The sequence below is a fragment of the Neophocaena asiaeorientalis genome, unplaced genomic scaffold (genome assembly GCF_003031525.2).
Source record: "Neophocaena asiaeorientalis asiaeorientalis breed wild unplaced genomic scaffold, Neophocaena_asiaeorientalis_V1.1 scaffold166, whole genome shotgun sequence".
NCBI lineage: Eukaryota > Metazoa > Chordata > Mammalia > Artiodactyla > Phocoenidae > Neophocaena > Neophocaena asiaeorientalis.
The window spans coordinates 3,058,834-3,078,035 of record NW_020174933.1 but is presented as its reverse complement, the minus strand read 5'-3'; the positions used below and the strand labels follow the sequence as shown (position 1 = coordinate 3,078,035).

At 42.0% G+C, this 19,202-nt stretch overlaps 1 protein-coding gene across 7 annotated transcripts in view; it reads left to right on the top strand.

Moving 5' to 3' along the window:
* Positions 1-12,866: 12,866 nt before the first annotated feature.
* The window catches only part of EDARADD (EDAR associated via death domain), a 61,755-nt gene continuing 55,419 nt past the window's right edge, over positions 12,867-19,202 (top strand). For 3 of the 7 annotated variants that reach the window (XR_003005491.1, XM_024761466.1, XM_024761463.1), the window contains exon 1: positions 12,867-13,071. Coding sequence is in view for 6 of the 7 variants with exons in the window: in XM_024761466.1 (XP_024617234.1) it covers positions 13,008-13,071 (64 nt within the window). In the remaining variant the exon portion in view is untranslated. Of the gene's footprint in view, positions 13,072-13,607; positions 14,182-19,202 lie in introns of those variants that run through there. The other 4 variants (XM_024761462.1, XM_024761461.1, XM_024761467.1 and 1 more) reach the window with 3 other exon arrangements.

The window sequence follows — 19,202 nt, the reverse complement described above, 5'->3', positions numbered from 1 at the left end:
CTTGTGTGGATTCCTCACACACATGTGCTGGTTAGTACTCAAGTGAGTACTGAGGGGGACCCTCTGAGGATCCCCAGGTTTGTCTCTCTGTGTAGCCCTCTCCTCTCTGGTACTCTGATCTATGGACAGTAGCTGCCTTGGTTTCCCTAAACTCTTAACTCCATTTCTTCAATGCAGGAAGTTTGCCAGTTTCTACCTCAGTTTCTCCACCCAGCACCATGGCCTAAAATTTTTCTCAAGGTAGTAAGTGGGGATAGTCATAGGGCTCACCTTCTTTGTTTTTTGTTCCTTTGTTTTTTTGAGGTACGCGGGCCTCTCACTGTTGTGGCCTCTCCCACTGTGGAGCACAGGCTCCGGACGCGCAGGCTCAGCAGCCATGGCTCACGGGCCCAGCCGCTCCGTGGCACGTGGGATCTCCCCAGACTGGGGCATGAACCTGTGTCCCCTGCATCGGCAGGCGGACTCTCAACCACTGCGCCACCAGGGAAGCCCTGTCGCTTTGTTTTTTTAATCATTGTTCTTTCCTTGATGTGGAGGGTCTTTAAAACCATTGATTCATATATCTTGTCTATTTTGGGGGGGTTGTTTCAGGCTGGACAATAAATTGAGTCCATATTACTCCATCTTTGCTGGAAATAGAAACTAAGGTTTTTTTTTTTTAAGATACTATCTTAAACATTTTATGAAATCAACAAATCAAGATTCTAGAAAAACAGAGTGCACCAAAATTTATGTCTAGTGCCTGTGGATGAAATTATCCATTTAACCGTTCACTATATTCTTGCGATTGGGGTTGATAGTATCTAAGTTTGTGTGTAATACTAAATTCTACATTAACAAAGTGGCAATATTTTTCAAAACCCAAATTGGGGCTTTTGGATTAAGATTTTTTTGGCTTATTAATTATAAGAAGAGGACTGCTCAGACACTACTGTAGATATACATTTGATGGAAATTAAATAGAATAAAACATGAAGTGTTAAGACCCCTACTGTAAATATTGATGGTCCATTTAATTTTAAAATTAAATATTATACCAAAATGTTGTTCTTTTTAGAATCCTGTCCTTCCCATGAATAATCTTTCACTACAGGTTTAGGTTACTTTTGTATTAAAGCATCTATTCTGCAGAAAAGAAAGACGTTTATTGTGTAAAAACAGATTATATTATGATTGAAGAAATAATGCTAAAAAGTAGATGTGCTCTCTAGAAGGAACAAGATGAAATATTGATTTTTGTAGTCTTTAATTCCCAATCCGAATACCTGTTATAAAACATTTATAATCCAAATAAAATTAATTTCTATAACGGTAAAATTTTATCATATAAAAGGACAAACAAGTCTCTGGCTGGCATTTAATGTCTTTCTCACTTGGGCTCTAACACCTCTTTCCAACCTTATCTCCCATAAGAATCTTTACATTAATCGCATGTTCCCTCACTATTGTTTGATTTCTCACTACGCAACAATCCACACCGTGTCCTCGTCTGCATAATATTTGTCCCCCTCTCTCCTCACCCCAGCTCCCCATTCAGTCATTCAAAGGCTTAACGATACTTTCTGCCCTTGTTATTTTTGTGAACTTTACACCTCAAAAGGATCTCTTTCTCTCAGATTTCTATTTCCTCTAAACTTTCTATAGCACTTACTGTCTGTATCAAGCATTTGACAATCCATTATCCAGCTATATGTATTTTCATTTCACTACCTGTACATGTCTTCCCAAGAATATGTAAGTTTTTGAGGTAAGGGATATGCCTTTTTAATGAAATGATAACTAAATTATAAAATTACCTATCATTTACTTTATAGACAAAAAGATTTGCTGATTAATTATTTTAGGCATAAAGGCTCTAATTTAAAATACTATATTCTCAGAGAAGGGCAACATATTATAACCATTGACACCATAACATATGGCCTTTCATCATTAATTAAGGTTCTGATACCAAGAAGCAGCACTGGTAGATTTTGTCGATGGGAAATAAGCTGAGTTACATTTGGGAAACCAGAGTGGAGTGCTCCAGGCAGTCAGACAGGACTGGGGCCCGTGGGGAAAAGCAACATCCCAGAGAGCAGCTAGAAGCCAGGGAGTCAACGGAGAAGCCCTTGAATGTGTGTGCAGAAAGCTGGCCCTTGCTGGGTGTGAGCTGATGACTCTTCCAGCTGCTCAAGTCATACCAAAATCTATGTCATGGCTCCTCATTCTTCAGGAAGATTCACTGCCTGTGATGGGCGAAAACAGTAACAAGGTCATGCTGGGGCGAAATGCCTGACGATGCTTCCTTACTGTTCTATCAAGTTTCAAACAAAATATCTCATTACTGTACAAGGCCAAGTTTCACCACTGTCCAGCTGCTTTACTTCTATCTCCTATACAAGTTTTGGATCTTCCTCTTCCCTCTATTCTCCCTCCAACACAATTTTTCAAAAGTCAGAGTCACACTCTATTTCTGGGCTTAAAATTGTATGGATCGTGCTTCCCTGGTGGCGCAGTGGTTGAGAGTCCGCCTGCCGATGCAGGGGACGCGGGTTTGTGACCCGGTCCGGGAGGATCCCACGTGCCGCGGAGCGGCTGGGCCCGTGGGCCATGGCCGCTGAGCCTGCGCGTCCAGGGTCTGTGCTCCGCAGCGGGAGAGGCTCCCCAAAAAAAAAAAAAAAAAAAAAAAAAAAGACTGTATTACTCATAATTGATCGGATCGTTTGTGGCAGAGGGCGAGGAGGAGAGAAATGGGGACTGGCCTCTTTCCACAGCTGCCCTGATTGAAATGGAAAATCTCTGAGCACCACAGAAAGTTGCCTGTTGAAACAACTAACAGCACAATCCCCTTTCTCTACAAAAGAATTGAGGAGTTCTGAAACTGAGAGAGCTTTTATTGAATTACTGTTGATGGGCATTTCTGAAATGCAAGTTCTTAATGACCACAAAAGAAAGGTCCATTAACTTCTATTAACCTATGAGAAATTCTCTTCTATAATGCGCGACCTAATCTTCCCCTTCTGTTTCAACTGACTTAAACTTCTCTCCATGCTGATGGTGCCCAGTGTAAATTACTGATGAAGAAGTACTAGTTCCTTCCACTGAAACAGCTACATTACAGGTGCTGGTTTGAGGTAATTCATGCATAGGTCCTCTGCTCTCTTGTTTGCCTTTGGTGCCCCCTACCGTCCCTTTCGGTGCATTTCCATCTCCTGGCTCCTCTTCATTATTTCCTCCTTTCACAATGTTCCCATGTTCCCCAGAGAAAACCTGATTGGATAAAGCTAATTGATAATAGCATGAAACTGTTGGCCTTTTAAAAGGGATCAAAATATCAGCTTGATGCTTTGTGTCCACCTAGAGGGGTAGGATAGGGAGGGTGGGACGGAGACGCAAGAGGGAGGAGATATGGGGATATATGTATATGTACAGCTGATTCACTTTGTTATACAGCAGGAACTAACACAACATTGTAAAGCAATTATATGCCAATAAAGGTGTTAAAAAATAAATAAATAAAAGGGATCAAAATAATGTAACACAAAGGAATGAAACGCTAATGGTGCAATTGCATATAGGAATAGTTTCAAGTCAAATATGCTAATCACCACTTATTCTATAAAAAGGACAAAAAATCAACTATTAGCTTTCATATTTATTTGAACATTCTATAGTCTGGAAAATGAGAAAAGTGAAGATAATTTTTTCATATTTATTTGAACATTCTATAGTCTGGAAAATGAGAAAAGTGAAGATAATTTTTTCAGGTGACTGAAGCTTTGCAAACAGATCAATCTGTGAAACAATGTGGAGGGGCAAGACTGATTTTGTTATGCAGGCACATTTATGAAAATCACTTCTAACTGTTCTATTTAAATTTTTAAATTAAATAACGTATACATAAATTAATATTTATATTATAAAATTAGAACATTATAGACAAGGTTAAAATCTCCTGTAAGTATTACTTTCTCCCAATCCTGGTCCTTTTCCCATTGCCCAGAGATAGCCATTATCAGCCATTGTTAAGAGTTTGGCATGTATCCATTCTTTAAATAAAAACCAGCTTTATTGAGGAATAATTGTCATACAATCAACTGCACATATTTAAAGTGTATAATTTGACAAGTTTTGACATAGGCATACACCTATGAAAGCGTCACCTCATGCTCCATATTCATCACACCCAGAGGTGACTCATTTTCCTTTGTAATGTCTTCTTCCTTCCCATCCTCAGGCCCAGGAACCCACTGATCAGCTTTCTGTCACTATAGATAGTTTGGATTTCAATAGGTTTATATCACTGGACTCATACAATATGTACTCTTTTTTTTCTGGCCTTTCTCACTCAGCATAACTATTTTGAGATTCATCCATATTATTATGTGTATCAAGAGTCCATTCCTTTTATTGCTGAATAGTATTTCATTATAAAGGTATACCCCAATATTTTTACCTATTCACCTGTTGAATATTTGAGTTGTTTCCAGTTTACAGCTATTACGAATAAAGCCGTAGTAAACATTAGTGTTCAAGTCTTTGTCTGGACACATGCTTATTAAAAACTTGGGTAAATACATGGAATAGCAAGATCATGTGGTAGGTGTATATGTAAAATTTTAAGACACTGCCAAATGGTTTTCCCAAGAGATTGTACCTCTTAGCATGTCAACCACCAGGGTATGAGAATTCCAGTTCTTCCACATCCTTGCCAACACGTGATATGGTCAGTCTTAAATTTTAGCCTTTCTAACAGGTGTTAAGTAGTAGCTCATCATAGTTTTAATTAGAATTTCTCAGAAGACTAGTGACGTGATTCATGTGCTTGTTTGCATTGTCTTTGGTGAAGTGTTTCTTTGTATGTTTTGTCCATTTTGGGGGGGGGTTGTTTGTTTCCTTATGTGTTGAGGGTTCTTCTTACATTTTGGATAAAAGTCCTGTGTCAGATATATGCTTGCAAATATTTTCTCCCAGAAGTGGCTGGTCTTTCCATTATTCTAAGTTTCTCTAGAAAAGCAGAAGTATTGAAATTTGATGAACTCCAATATTTCAATTTTTAAATTGATATTGTATTTTTGGTGTTATACTTAAGAAATCTTTGCTTAACCCAAAGTCACAAAAATTTCTTCTCTTTTCTTCCAGAAGTTTTATAGTTTTAGGTTTTACATTTATGTACATGTCTTTTAAATATGCTTTAATTGCCCTTAGGTGAGTAACTAAATGTGGAATAACTGGATCATATAGTAGGTGTACATTTAATTTTTTAGGAAACTGCCAAGCTGTATTATTTCTGACTTCATTTTATTTCCTTTATTGGCTTTATGAACCATAACTCTTATTTGTGTTATTTTGGTGGTTGCTTTAGAATTTATTGTATAAATCTTTAACATATCACAGTATATCTTTAAATGACATTATAACAATCCTGCATTACAACCTTAGAAGAGTACACTTCCTTTTTTCCCCTCTAGGCTTTAGAGCCCTTGTTGACACTAATTTTACCCCTACATATAGTATAAACCCCACATACATTGTTACTATTTTGCTTTAAAAAATCTATGAGCTTTTTTTTTTTTTTTTGTGGTACGCGGGCCTGTCACTGTTGTGGCCTCTCCCGTTGCGGAGCACAGGCTCCGGATGCGCAGGCTCAGCGGCCATGGCTCACGGGCCCAGCCGCTCCGCGGCATGTAGAATCCTCCCATACCGGGACAAGAACCCGTGTCCCCTGCAACGGCAGGCGGACTCCCAACCACTGCACCACAAGGGAAGCCCTCTATGAGCTTTTTAAGTACTCTTAATAAGAGGAAATATATCCTTTTCTATTTAACCATATATTCATCACTTCTGGTGCTCTTCATTCCTTTGCATAGATCCAAATTTCCATCTAGTGTCATCTTCTTTCTGCCTGCAGGATTTCCTTTAACAATTCCTGTAATGTAGGTCTGCCAGAGGTGAACTCTCTCAACTTTTGTATGTCTGAAAAAGCCTATTTTGTCTTTGTTTTTGAGAGACATTTCTACCGGCTATACAATTCTAGTTGACAGTTTTTTCTTTCAATTCTTTAAAGATGCTCCACTGTCTCCTGGGTTGCATGGATGAGAAATCTGTTGTCATCCTTATTTTTGTCCCTCTGTAATGTGTCTTTTTTCCTGTGACTGCTTTAAGATTTTGTCTTTGTCCATGGCTTTGAGCAAGTTGATTATGCTGTGCCTTGGTGAAATTGTGTTCATATTTCTGGTGCTTGGTATTCCCTGAGATTTTTGGATCTGTTAGTTTAAGGTTTTCATCAAATTCGGAAAACTTTCAGTTTCTTTGGACATTTTTTGGTGGCCCTCCTTCTTTCCATTTCAGGGATTTCAGTTACATATTTACTAGGTGACTTGAAGTTATCCCACAGTTAATTTTCACTTTTTTAAAAAACTATTTTTTCTCTCTGAGTTTCATTTTCAACACTTTCAGTTGCTATGTCTTCAAGTCATTAATCTTTTCTTCTGCAGTGTCTTATTGGCTGTTAATCCCAGCCAGTGTATACTTCATTTTAGGTATTACAGTTTTAATCTCCGAAAGTTCTATTTTGGGTTTTTAATATCTCCTATGTCTCTGATTAGCTTGTTGAACCTGTGGAATACGGTTATGATAAAAGTTTTAATGTCCTTCTCTGTGAATTCTAACATCTGGGTCAGTTCTGGGTCAGTTTCAATTGACTAATTTTTCTCCTGATTATGAGCCTACATTTTCCTCCTTTTTGTAAGCCTGGCCATCTTTGTATTCCAGACATTGTGCATGTACCTTGATGGGTACTGGATATTTTTATATTTCTATAGCTTATATTTGTATTTCTTGAGCTTCTTGGGATGCAGCTAAGTTACTTGAAAAGAGTTTTATTCTTTTGGGTCTTGCTTTTAAGATCTGTTAGATGGACCTGAGACAGTGCTTGCTTAGTCTAGGGATAATTATTTCACACTACTGAGGCAAAACTCTTCTGTACACTCTACTGAATGCCCATGAAATGTAAGGTTTTTTCCCAGTCTCCCTGATAGGAACAAGCACTATTACTGGCCCTGAGTGAGCACCAGGTACTGCTCCCTCTAATCCTCTCACGTATTTCCTCTAGTTGTCCTTTCCCCAGTCTTGAGTAATGTCCAACATGAATGTACCTATCAGTAAGTGTTATGCTGAGTAGTCAAGGGGGACATTCCATGATCTCCAGGGACCCTTTCTGTGATGTCTCTATAGGACTCTGTCCTGTGACTTCCAGCTGTCTTGATCTTCTAGCTACATCTCTTCAAATCAGGGAGTCCACTGGGCTCTCCTGGGTTGCCTTTCTCTGCACTGCAACCTGGAAATTCTCTCAAGGCAGTAAGCTGGGCAGTCATAGGAATCACCCTGTTTATATGCCAGCTCTTGGGGATCACTCTCCTTCTTTGCCTGGTGTGCAGTGCCTTAAAAACTGTCATTTCATATATTGAATATTTTGTCTGTTTTGTTGCTGTTGTTATTGCTTCAGACATGAGGGTAAATCTGCTTCCTGTTACTCTGTCTCAGCTGCAAGGTAAAGTTGGCATGTATCCATTTAAAAATATTTACATGTTGTTATAGAAAAGGCATAGATTGGTTTGTGTCTACCCCTCATCATTCTGCAGCTTGCTTTTTCATTTAAAAAAATTTTAAGCTTATTTCTGGTTACCTTTGTAAAATATTCCATTGCATGATTGTATCATATTTATCCATTCTCCTATTGATGGACATTTAGGTTGTTTCTGATCTTTGCTATTACAGACAATGCTGCAGCCAGCAGTCTCACGCATGTCTCCTTGCATCATGTTTAAGAGTTCCTTTAGGGAAAGTACAGAAGTCAAATTGCTCTCCAGTGTGAGCATAGGAGTTTACATTCCTACAATGTACGAAGACTTGTTCCTCCACAGTCTCACCAATACTTTATATTGGCAACCTTTTAAGTTTCTGCCAACCTGCTAGTTCATTATTGTTTTGATCTGTATTTCTCTTATTTTTAGAAGGTTGGGTCCCTGTTCACATTTTTATTTGCCATTTTTGTTTCTTCTAGGAATTCTCTGTTTTGTCTTTGCCTAACCTTATATTGAATTATGTTTATTGTATTTTAATTTGAATAAATGCTTAAAATTATAGACACTAATCTTTTATTATATATATAAATTATATATAATTTTCTATTTTATCGAATATAATTATAAATACAAGTATTTTATAATTATATTTTATTTTATATTTCATAATTATAAAATAGAACATTACATATATAATTAATTTCTCTAAGCTTATACCCTCTTTTATAATTTTCTATTTTCTTATGGCACAGAATTTGAATTTTATCTGGTCAGGTTTATCAGAATTTTACGTCTTTTGATTTTTCGACTTAAGAAAGGCTTTCCTGTTACCAAAGTTATTAATAGATTCTCTTCCATTCTCTCTTAATAATTTTAAAGTTAAAATGTTTGACAGTTAGATATTTAATCTATTTAAAGCTTACTTTTGTGTATACAGTGAGGCAGGGATACAAATTGTATGGTTCCTATAAATATCAAAATATCCCAGTACTATTTTTTGAACTGTCCATCTTTTCACCATTTAACTGTCTCTGTCATATAGCCAATTCCAAAAGGATACACGAGTCTGTGTCTTAAATTTCTTTTCTGTTCAATTAGTCCACTGTTACTATTGGTTTGTAAGATCTTGCTGTTTTGGAAGGCAAATCCCCTCTCTTTGTTACTCTTTTTCAATATTATCCTGAGTTTACCCTTCCATGCGAGTTTGCAATCAGGTTCATGTTCCCAAAAAAATCTTGTTAGTGTGATTGGGTTTGTAGCGAATCTTTAGATTCATTAGGGAATCATAACTACCTTTAGTGTTGAGACCTCTAATCTATTAACATGGTATAGCTCTTTATGTTGTCAGATTAATTTCATGTTTTTTCAGTAAATCTTTGTAGTTTTTGCGATGTTTTTTACTCAGTTTTATTGAATTTATTCCTAGTTACTTCATAGCTTTCTTTGCTGCTGTAAATGGGATCGTTTTTGCCCAGTTGGTTATCGTTGGTTTACAAGAAAGCTGCTGGTGTTCAGTCTGTTGAACTTTCTCCTTCAAGCGAAAGTCACCAATTGGTTCTAAAAGTTCTCAGTTGACTCACTTGGATCCACCTTTGTGTCTTAGCTTAGAATAAATTCTAAATGACAAGTTGTTAAACTAACTTTTTAAATGATTGGTGATTTTGTAGATTCCTAAGTCACCAATCTGAACCTATGTTCTACATTCTGGGGGTACAAAGCACAGGAAACTATGCTCTCGGGTGCTGACTGTACAATTTTTAGTTGATCACTGATAATATTCATTTGCCCTTTTCTCCTCACAACCAAAACAAAACAAAATCTCCTCTGGCTGACTCTTATTAGTTGGGTTTCAGTTTTTAACATATAAAGTTCATCTCTTTGAACAGATTTTCTCTCAAAATCTGGAGCAAGACGTCAATTGTTATATATAAAGATATATAAGAAAGCAGCTGGGAATCATACTGAGTATGATAGGGCCTAAGTCAAGGCACCAGGACACACGTGTGAGGGGTGAGTGAGGATCCTGAGGCTGGCAGAGGATTTCTAGAACAAAAGTGCTTGCTGCCCAGCCTCACCTTTTCCTCTCTCTTTTCCTCTTCCCATCCCCCATGCTCCACCCACAGCATTCTAAGCGTTTTAGCCAAATACCATACTGAGAATCACCCACACTGTGTCATTCCCTTTTGGGGAAACCAAACACAGCACAAAAACTGTGGTTTTCTAGCTATTTCTGCTTAAACAAATGCACCAGAATGTTGTGCTCCTGTCAAACAGTATTCAAAGCAGCAAAAATGATAATATTTTCCTTAAGTTTTTCAGTCTCTCTGTTAACGTTTTTGAATACATCATTTTTTGTGCATATATGCAAATCGACAAGGCAATCAATTTGTGTGAGACGGTGACTGCTTAAAAAGGCCACAAAAAGACATTTTAAAATTTCCGATTTGAGTTTCCCTCACATTTGGACAAGGATGTAAATTCAACCCTGTAGTAAATTACAGTGTATTGTGTAGATGAAATGGTCTCTTGGCCTGCATTCTCTCCTTGCCGCATCCTATCCTACACACAGCTGCCATACCAATCCTCCAAAAACACCAATTTTCATATGCCACTTTTCAAAAACTAGCTTCCTGGCTTCCTGTTGCTGAAAAATAGTTTCACGTGCTTCTGTATGGCATTCAAGGCTCTCCAGGATATGGACCCTCCCAAACATTTCAGTCCTGCTCATTTCTTTCACCATGCACAAGCCCATCTCCCAGCCGTCCCAGCAAAGGTACCAGGCATCTCCTAGGCTTGTTGGCTCATTCAGCGGTGTCTGGAAAGGCTACTCCTGGGTCACTTGCCAGGAGGCAGGGGCGATGGTGCCACAGCCTGATCACATGGATTGAGAGCGGAACGATGGTTCCCCGGGAGTACACTGGGGCATTACTATGAGAAGTTATGTGGCAAAACAGCAGAGACCCACTACCACTGCCTTAACATACTCTAGACAAGTGTTCGCAAATATCTGTTCCAAAAAGGAGACAAATGAACTTACTCTCATTTGCGCCTCTTCCACAACACACAATTCCCCAAGGGTATATCAAGCCAATTCAACTGAGGGACTGTCCCATTCTGGAACATAAGGAGTCTCCTATATCCTAAATCCATATGCTATCATTGCAGGTCTAACCAGTTTGCTGGGTTCATTTACACACAATGTACAACAACCCTTTGAAATAAGGAAGTATGTGGTTCAACAATATAACTTTTTATCTCAGGTTGCATAAATTTAAGTAACACCCAAAATGATGTAAAATGAACAAAAACAACATATTTCAATGATGAATCAAATAAACGTATGTTTTGAGTTGCTGTTTTCCCCATTTGAAGATAACATTCCTGATCACCGTCATTGTCTGTGAAAAGACACAAGACCAACAGTTTGCCCCCCACTTAAGGCTTTAGCCATAGTACCATAAACAAACGTCTCAAAATTTGCATGAAAACTTCCATGGCAAACTGTCAGTCTGAGGGTGGTCACCACCAAGCCACTTGGCTTCCATAGGTCTTTAATTCCTTTCTTCCACACATACCCCTTCCTGTTTTAAACTTTCATAATCTTGGTTCTACAGTGAAAGAGTATCTGCAGATCTCTCTTGACCACACACTCCTAAAAGTCAGGGACTTCTCACTTTGGTTTCCCAGGGCTTGGCATTTTGTTTGGGGCATGAGGGGGCTATCAGTCAATCCATCGATCTGTGCTGTACACGCACCCTATAATAAATACTCGTTCATTTTTTTATAACAAAGGCAATAGGAGCTTCTCATAATAGACTAAATTCCAAGGAAAGAATGAAGGCAGGAAAGTAGTTGGTTTATTTGTACCTACTGTAAGCCAGGCACTTTTAGGTAATTTTATATATGCAATATTTCATTTAACTTTAGCAATCCTACAAATTCTTACAGACTCAAGAGTTTTGAGTAACAAAACTGTGTGTGCTAAAGTGTGCACACAAAGTAGCACACTAGTAACTTCGTGTGCTAAAGTAACACAAACTCATGGTGACAGGCCTGTGAGTCAAATCCAGCACATCTGACTCTTTGGTTACCAATTCCCATTTATTGTGATTCCGAGATTCATGAGTTAATTTAGGTGCTATTAAGAAAAGTCAAAAATGTCTATTTTAAAGAGTGTTTTAAAACCCTCTTTGGGTAGCAGTAGAAGGAAAAGCAGAAGGACACAGTATGACAGCACATAGATTGTATGGTAGCCCTTTGGCAACTCCAGTGGATGATAATTGTTTTTAAGTGTCCATCAACAGATGAATGGATAAAGAAGATGTAGCAGTATGTACAATGGAATATTACTCAGCCATAAAAAAGAAACGAGATCGAGTTATTTGTAGTGAGGTGGATGGACCTAGAGTCTGTCATACAGAGTGAAGTAAGTCAGAAAGAGAAAAACAAATACTGTATGCTAACACATATATATGGAATCTAAAAAACAAACAAACAAAAATGGTCATGAAGAACCTAGCGGCAAGATAGGAATAAAGGCGCTGACCTACTAGAGAATGGACTTGAGGACATGGAGAGGGGGAAGGGTAAGCTGGGACAAAGTGAGACAGTGGCATGGACATATATACACTGCCAAATGTAAAATAGCTACTGGGAAGCAGCCGCATGGCACAGGAAGATCAGCTCGGTGCTTTGTGACCATCTAGAGGGGTGGGATAAGGAGGGTGGGAGGGAGGGAGATGCAAGAGGGAAGCGATATGGGGATATATGTATATGTATAACTGATTCACTTTGTTATAAAGCAGAAACTAACACACCATTGTAAAGCAATTATACTCCAATAAAGATAATTGTTTTTAAATTAGCTTTTTGTAAATTAAAAAAAAAGTTCCACTTGCATTACACTTTAGAGTTCACAAAGCACATGGGAAAAATAAGGTAATGAGGGCTTATGGTTGCAATTCACAAAAAGTAGGTACAAGGAAATGGAATGAAAGGGAATAATATATATAGTCATTTTCTTTTAAAAAATTAACGGTGAAGTGTGTTTCTGCCACCCCTCTTCTATTTGATATAATAAAAGTGGGAGTGATAAGACAATTAATTCAGTGTTTTGAAAAGCAAACCAGCTTCAGAGCAATGCTTAAGCTTGTGTTGCCAACTTGCTATGTGGTTCCTGACAACCAACCTCAGAAATAATTCCATCATCATGAGAAGTACAGAAAGAACCACAAACCAAACCTCAAAATGGATGCTAAGAGAAAACACCGTTTAAAAAAATTTCCCTTCCTTTCAGAAGGCAGACCAAAAGGAAGTTCATACTCCCACACACAAATTCCCCAGAGAGCTTTCCACCAGAAGGTCGACACCCAGCCGGACCCTCTTCTCTGAGCCTCTGGTTTCTTTCATGGCATATTAAGTGCGGATGTGGAGAGTGCCATGGGCCTCAGGACTACTAAACAGAGGGGGAGAGGCACAAAGCGCGCCCCTGGTCGCCAAGAGGGTATGTACACGCTTGCCGCTTTCCTGCATTTTTCGGAGCTGAGTTTTTAGCCAGAGGCTGCTCCTTCACGATAAACTGACTAAAAGCTATGTTATCTCTTTCAAATCAGTTCCTCTCTTTCAGTTCTTATGTGTGAAGACAAAGGTTATTTTAAACCCTTAAGAGATTACTATTAAATTTAAATTACCTGTAACCATCGTATAGTAATAGATTTATGATTGATCATAGGTTTAGTTAAAATATAACAATCTTAAAAATAGTCTTAGTGGAAGATTCCAATCTGTGCGCACGTAACTGATATAAAATTAAAATTAAAAAAATTAGACCTTGGCATTTCCGAGGGAGCCCTAAGCTATTTTTCTAGCGAGGCTGTGCGGGTGTGTACCAGGCTTCCTCTTTTCACTCCCTTTGTGTTGTAAGTACCCTGGAGGTCATGTAATAACCAATGCCAACGAAAAATCAAAATAGAAATTATTAGCGTGTGCCATCATGCAGCGGCGTACTCTGCCTAAAGAGCAGGAAATGGTCTAAACATCAGACCGCCGCCAGGCATCTCAGCACAGGCCTGTGCGCGGAGGAGAGTTGCGGCCGGACTCAGGGCGAAAGGAGGGAGCCAGGAGAGCGACCCGCGACTGCAGCCGGCTTTTAAGGCTAATAATTGCTTCGCAGCAGGTCCCGGGCAGCACTCCCGCGAGCTCCGCGGCGGGACCTGCCCTGGGAGACCTGGGCGCAGGACTGGAAGGGCGCTCGCGGCGGGTGCTGGCAACTCCGGGGCACCCGGGGACTCTCCCCGCGCCGTGGTCCGCTGCACCCGGGCTCCAGCTTGCGCGTCTGGGGGCGGGGGGTGGAACCGGACGCGCACGGCAGGGGCTTTGCTAATTGCCAAGCAGGAAGTGAGCGCCAGGAAGAGCGGCGGAAAGAGGGGAGGAGCGGGCGGAGGAGGGGCGCGCAGAGCTGCAGAGGTTCGCTCCCCACGCGTCCGAAAGGCAGGGCAACCGAGCCCTGCAACCCGGCTTTCCTGCCCTGTCCCGCCAGCCGCCCGGCCCTGCTCTGGCGCCCGTCGGCCCCACTCCGTCCCCATGGCTTCTCCGGACGACCCTGTGCGCGCGGGTAAGTTGACACCGCGCCGCACCCTCACTCGGAGCGCGGACCGCGGGTCGCTAGATCGCGAGGCGTCCGCGTCTGCGGCGGGGCTGTCGGGGCCGAGCTCCCCACGAGCCCCGAGGGGCGACCTGGGACCACCCTGGACCCTGGCGCCCGACCCGGGTCCGCGCGGGGCCGGACGGTGGACAGCGGCGGCGCCCGGTCCCGGAGGGCGAGGTGCGAGGCTCCCCCCGCGAGCGGCTGCTGGTGGCGCGCGCCCCCCGCGGCCCCCTGGCCCCAGTCACCCCCAAGCGTGCCTGAGACGCCCCTTCTCTCCTCTTGCTCTCTCGCCCCAGCGTCTTTGTTCTGCACCGGAGATGCCAGGTTGAAACAAGCCCCTCAAACCTCTCCGGCAGAAAAGAGCGCAAGGGGTGGATTTCTTTCTTTCCTCCCGAGCCCTCCCTTTCTCCCTACTCACGTGCCTTCTCATTTCTCCTCTTCTCTCCTCGTTTCACTTTTATTAAATGGTTTTGTTCTAAATATTGGCCCTCGGAGCTATTTCATAAACTAGTATACACAAAACCAGGCGGCTGATCCCACCTGTAGAGGCCTTTGGTTAGAATGGCCTCTAGTTCTGTCCTTATCGTTAAATATTTTGTTTGCACCTGAAGCCAGAATCTAGATTTTTCTTTAATCTCACTTGAATTGAAAAACCGTAGAATACTGTGTCTGTTCTTGAGACCAGGCTCTCGATTTTTCTTTAATTTCACTTGAATTGAAAATCTTCCTCAGACTTCACCTTTCAGGAATTCGCTGTCCTTGCTCTCCCATACCCTAGGCTGATCCTCAGTGAATGTCGAACATGTGAATGAATGAATGATGTATCCCCCAGAGCACACTGGGGCTTTTTCTAGTTTTGTTGAGGCTGGAAAGGCTAGGGAGAGAGCCAGATATACAGAACCACAGATACCTGCTTAGAGACACGTGTTCCCTATTTTATTTCTTGGGCTTGGGCAGGGCCGGAGCTTGAATGTTTTATTGTTCATTTGGGGCTTGAGCAGTTAGGAGAATGAGATAGAAAGTATCTGGAGGTGGGTCAGAAGATTGCTAACTTGGCCTTGTGATGTGCTGGGTCTGAGAGAGTTTCCTGGAGATTTTTAAAAAGATCTAAATTCTCCTTCAAGTGGTTCTTCTTTAAGTGAGGAATGGTAAACATTTTATCCATGGGAGATGGAAGATAAGTAAATGGTTTGGATATCCTTCTCCTCTCCCATATTCATTGTCTGGAAAAACAGAAGGGGAAATTAAGGGAGAAATCCTACCCCTGCCCCCCAGCTCTCACCTCTGCATCCACTTCCTCTTCTGAAAATGTAATTGGCAAGATGCCAAGAGGTGTTAAGCTAGATTTTACTAACAGTGGTTTCGCATCTCATTAACTGATCATGATGAAGGAGATTCAAAAAGATCTTGATTGGGACCCACTGAATGGGGATACATATACGGTCTGCTTGGGACTCCCAAAATCAATGGCACCAGAGGAGGTGGGTGCTGGGAAACACAGCTTCACGTATAAAAAGCCTCAGTGAGTCAAGAGTGTGATAAGGCCACCAGGGCAGCTAATAGGATCTTAGATGACAGTAATAGTACTGCAGGATCTAGAAGTCCGGTGATGCTACTTAGCCTGCTTGGCCCAGCCAAAATGGAAGCTCACAACCTGGAACAAAAAGGGACTTGGAAATCCCAGCACATGTGGCGGGATGAGAGACCTGAGGATATGATGATAGGAGGGTGTCATTTGGAAAGAACCTGTCTCCTTGACTTTGAGAGGTAGAACCCAAACTTGTAGGTGGACTTTTGTTGGCTTCCTACAAAGAGGGGAGAGACCTCCTGAGTAGAGATCTCCCTCTCACTTGCAGCGATGTTGAAGAACATCTCCACGCATCTGAAAGATAACTCTCATGTCCATTCCCACTCTGGAATTCTATCAATTAGATGAGGGTTCTTCCAGTTTAAAAACAGATATATAGTATCTCCACACTTGCATATAGAAACAAAGGGTTGGACAGAAATATGACCAAAAAAATGACTTCCTCTTTCTAACATCTCATATCGTTTCTATAACCTCCAGGACACATCCTTTCCATTTCAGTAATGAAGCCACAAGTGGTGATAATGTGTAAAACTCGTTACGTGGCATTTTCATGTCTCCACCCCAGACCCAGTTACCATGCTGTCTCACCAGATTTCCTGCGCTCACCTCCCAACTGGTATTTCCATACACACTGTCACCTTCCACCAACCTGTACACCTAAAAGTGGCCAGAGTGAACTTTTAAAAACAAATCAGATCTCGCCATTTCTCTACTCAGAAACCTGCGCTGACTTTCCAGTAAATCCTCAGTCCTTCAGTGGTGTCCATACTCTGTACGTGGGCCTGTAGCTCTCCCTTCAGTTGGCAAGTCTGCTCTTTCTCTTCGTCTGCACTGCAGCCACCCTGCCTCCTCTGTTTCCTTGAGAGCCCTGGACCACCTGCCTCCTGGCCTTTGCACAAGTTGTTTCTGCTGCCTGGAAGGCTCCCTTCACCTCCCCCCAACCCCCGCCAGTCCATTTACCTCCTGCCCACCCTTCAGATTTCAGACCTAAACTGATGTAGATTCAGCTCCATGTTATACAATCTTGGTGCACCCTTCCAGCACCTGTCACCCTTTCTAGCTGTGAAGATTTCACCATTGTCTCTCTCCCCCGTTAGGCTATAAGTTCTTGGACAGAGGGCATGTCTGTTTTGCTCGACCGTTTTTCTCCAACGCCTGGCCCAGTACCCAGCACTTAGTAAGCCCTGGTTAAATACTTATCATCTCAGTAAGTGAATGAAAGATATAAAATGTAACCACCTGTTCATCAGACTGTGGGCAGAAAAAGCTCTTCCCATATTGGCATCTTAGGAACTGATTCAGTTAGATATGTTAACTGGGTTTACCTTGTAAAGTTAAAAAAAAAAAAAGATGTTTGTATATCCACATGCATATAACAAAGGTGGGTATCTATTATTATACCGTATGAACTTAATTAAAAAAACTCTTTGCCCTGAGAAAATTTACACCGGCAGGAAAATAGTCATGCTGGTTGCAGTGTGGCCATCTCATTCCACCTCTGCCACTAATACACCATCCATCGTGGAATGAGTCAGAATTGCCTGTTGAAAGTGAGTAAAATCTGATTCATGTTCATACATATATTAAGGACAGAAACAAAGAAAGAGGCTTTGAAAGTCGGGAGAGTTGGGGAGATGGTATACAGTTCATTGCTTTGTCGCAGTGAGCTAAGTAAGTGCCCTTGGCCAGGGAGCACATCAGCGTATGTTCTGCCTTTGTTCATCCTCGGGGTATTGTTTGCACTGCACACAGGGCTGCTCCCTGGGAGCCCTGGCCCTAGAGACCAGCCCAGGACAGCCCCATAGGTGGCATCTCACCCCTCATGCACCCCTCTGAGCCCTCCTCCGCACTTGGACGGGTCTGATGTGGCACCCTGTCCTTCTTGCAAACTCCAGTAGCACCGGGAGCAGAAACCAGGACTAAAGGGGGAACTACTTCGAGCAGCACCCTTATTTGAAAGGCTGGACCAGCCAATTCATTCACCACATCCACCAGAGAGTGCTGACAGGCTGCGGTTTTCCTTTCTCCCTTCCTTCTTCCCTTTCTCCTTCCCCGTCCCGTGGGTTTTTCCAATGCCCACTTCATTTCTTTCCCTTTCTTACAATGCCTCTAAGTTTTCTTCTCTCTACCCAAGTGTTTCCCCCTTGTCTGCATTCCTCTTTCATCCCTTGGTTCATCTCTTCCCCCGCCTCCCCTATCCCTCAGCTTGGCCATCATCCAGAGAAGTCGCTCTAGAGGTGCACCTTCTTGATCCCTGGGCCTTTCTCAGCTTGTTCAGCCCCTGCTCTGAGGTGCAGGGATGACAGAGCAGGGCTGCTGCTAGACAGAGAAGAAGGTAAACTTAGCAGCGTGTTAGCGCTGCTGCCCTGAGAGCTTCTGTAATCCTGAATACGGTTAGGACTCTACGGCTTCCTTAGAATCAGTAGTGAAAACAGCTGTAGGTCAGAAGAAAAGCTTGAGTACAAAAAATAATAACAGAGGAAAAATAAATGAACTCTGAAATCACCGAGTTCAAAGAATTGCCTTTACTTTTTCACTAAGAAGCACAGAAGGCCCCACTCTTTTGTTTCTTGATGATCGGGAAAGCCAGGAAGCTCTGACACGCTTCCCTCTTTGTCTCTCTGAAAGGATGTCTTTAGAGGAGATCTTTGAACTTCCTCTGAGGAACTGTCTTGAGGAACTATTGGCCCTTATCTAATGTGATTCATAAAGGGAGAGGTCCGGACGTGACCGTGCTGCTCTTGGGCAGCGTACCCGCGTCTGTGTTGGACAATCCAAGATCGTTCCTGGTGGAGAGGCTGCCGGGTGCAGCCCACAGTCTCCAGGGCTCCTGGGGATTCTGATTCAGGAGCTGACGAGAGCTGGGTCTTTGAGTCGATGATGGGTAGGTGAGATTTTGCATTTGGAGTTGATGCCAGAATGATGAAAGCTTTAGGGGATGTCGGGTGAATGTCTTTTGCACATGGGAAGGACATGAATTTGGGGGCCAGAGAGTGGACTGTCATGGGTTGAACTGTGCTCCCCACCCCAAAAAAATTTTGTGGGCATCCTAACCCCCAGTACCTCAGAACGTGACCTGATTTGGGAATAAAGTCTTTACAGAAGCAGTCAAGTTAAAATGAGGTCATCAGAGGGAGCTCTCATCCAATGTGACTGGTACCCTCATAGGAAGGGAAAATTTGGACACAGAGATCCCCTCAGGACAGTCTGTTATCAGGTGGTCAATGCATGAACCACTTCAAGCAACCCGAAGGTAGTGGAAAACGGGTAGATTTTGAAGTCAGAAAGTCCCAGATCCAAATTCTGCTGCTTCCTTTGCCCTGTGACCTTGGGCACTCAGTATGGATAAAGGAGACGCTTGGCCCTCTCTCAGGGTTACTGTGAGGATGAAACGGGG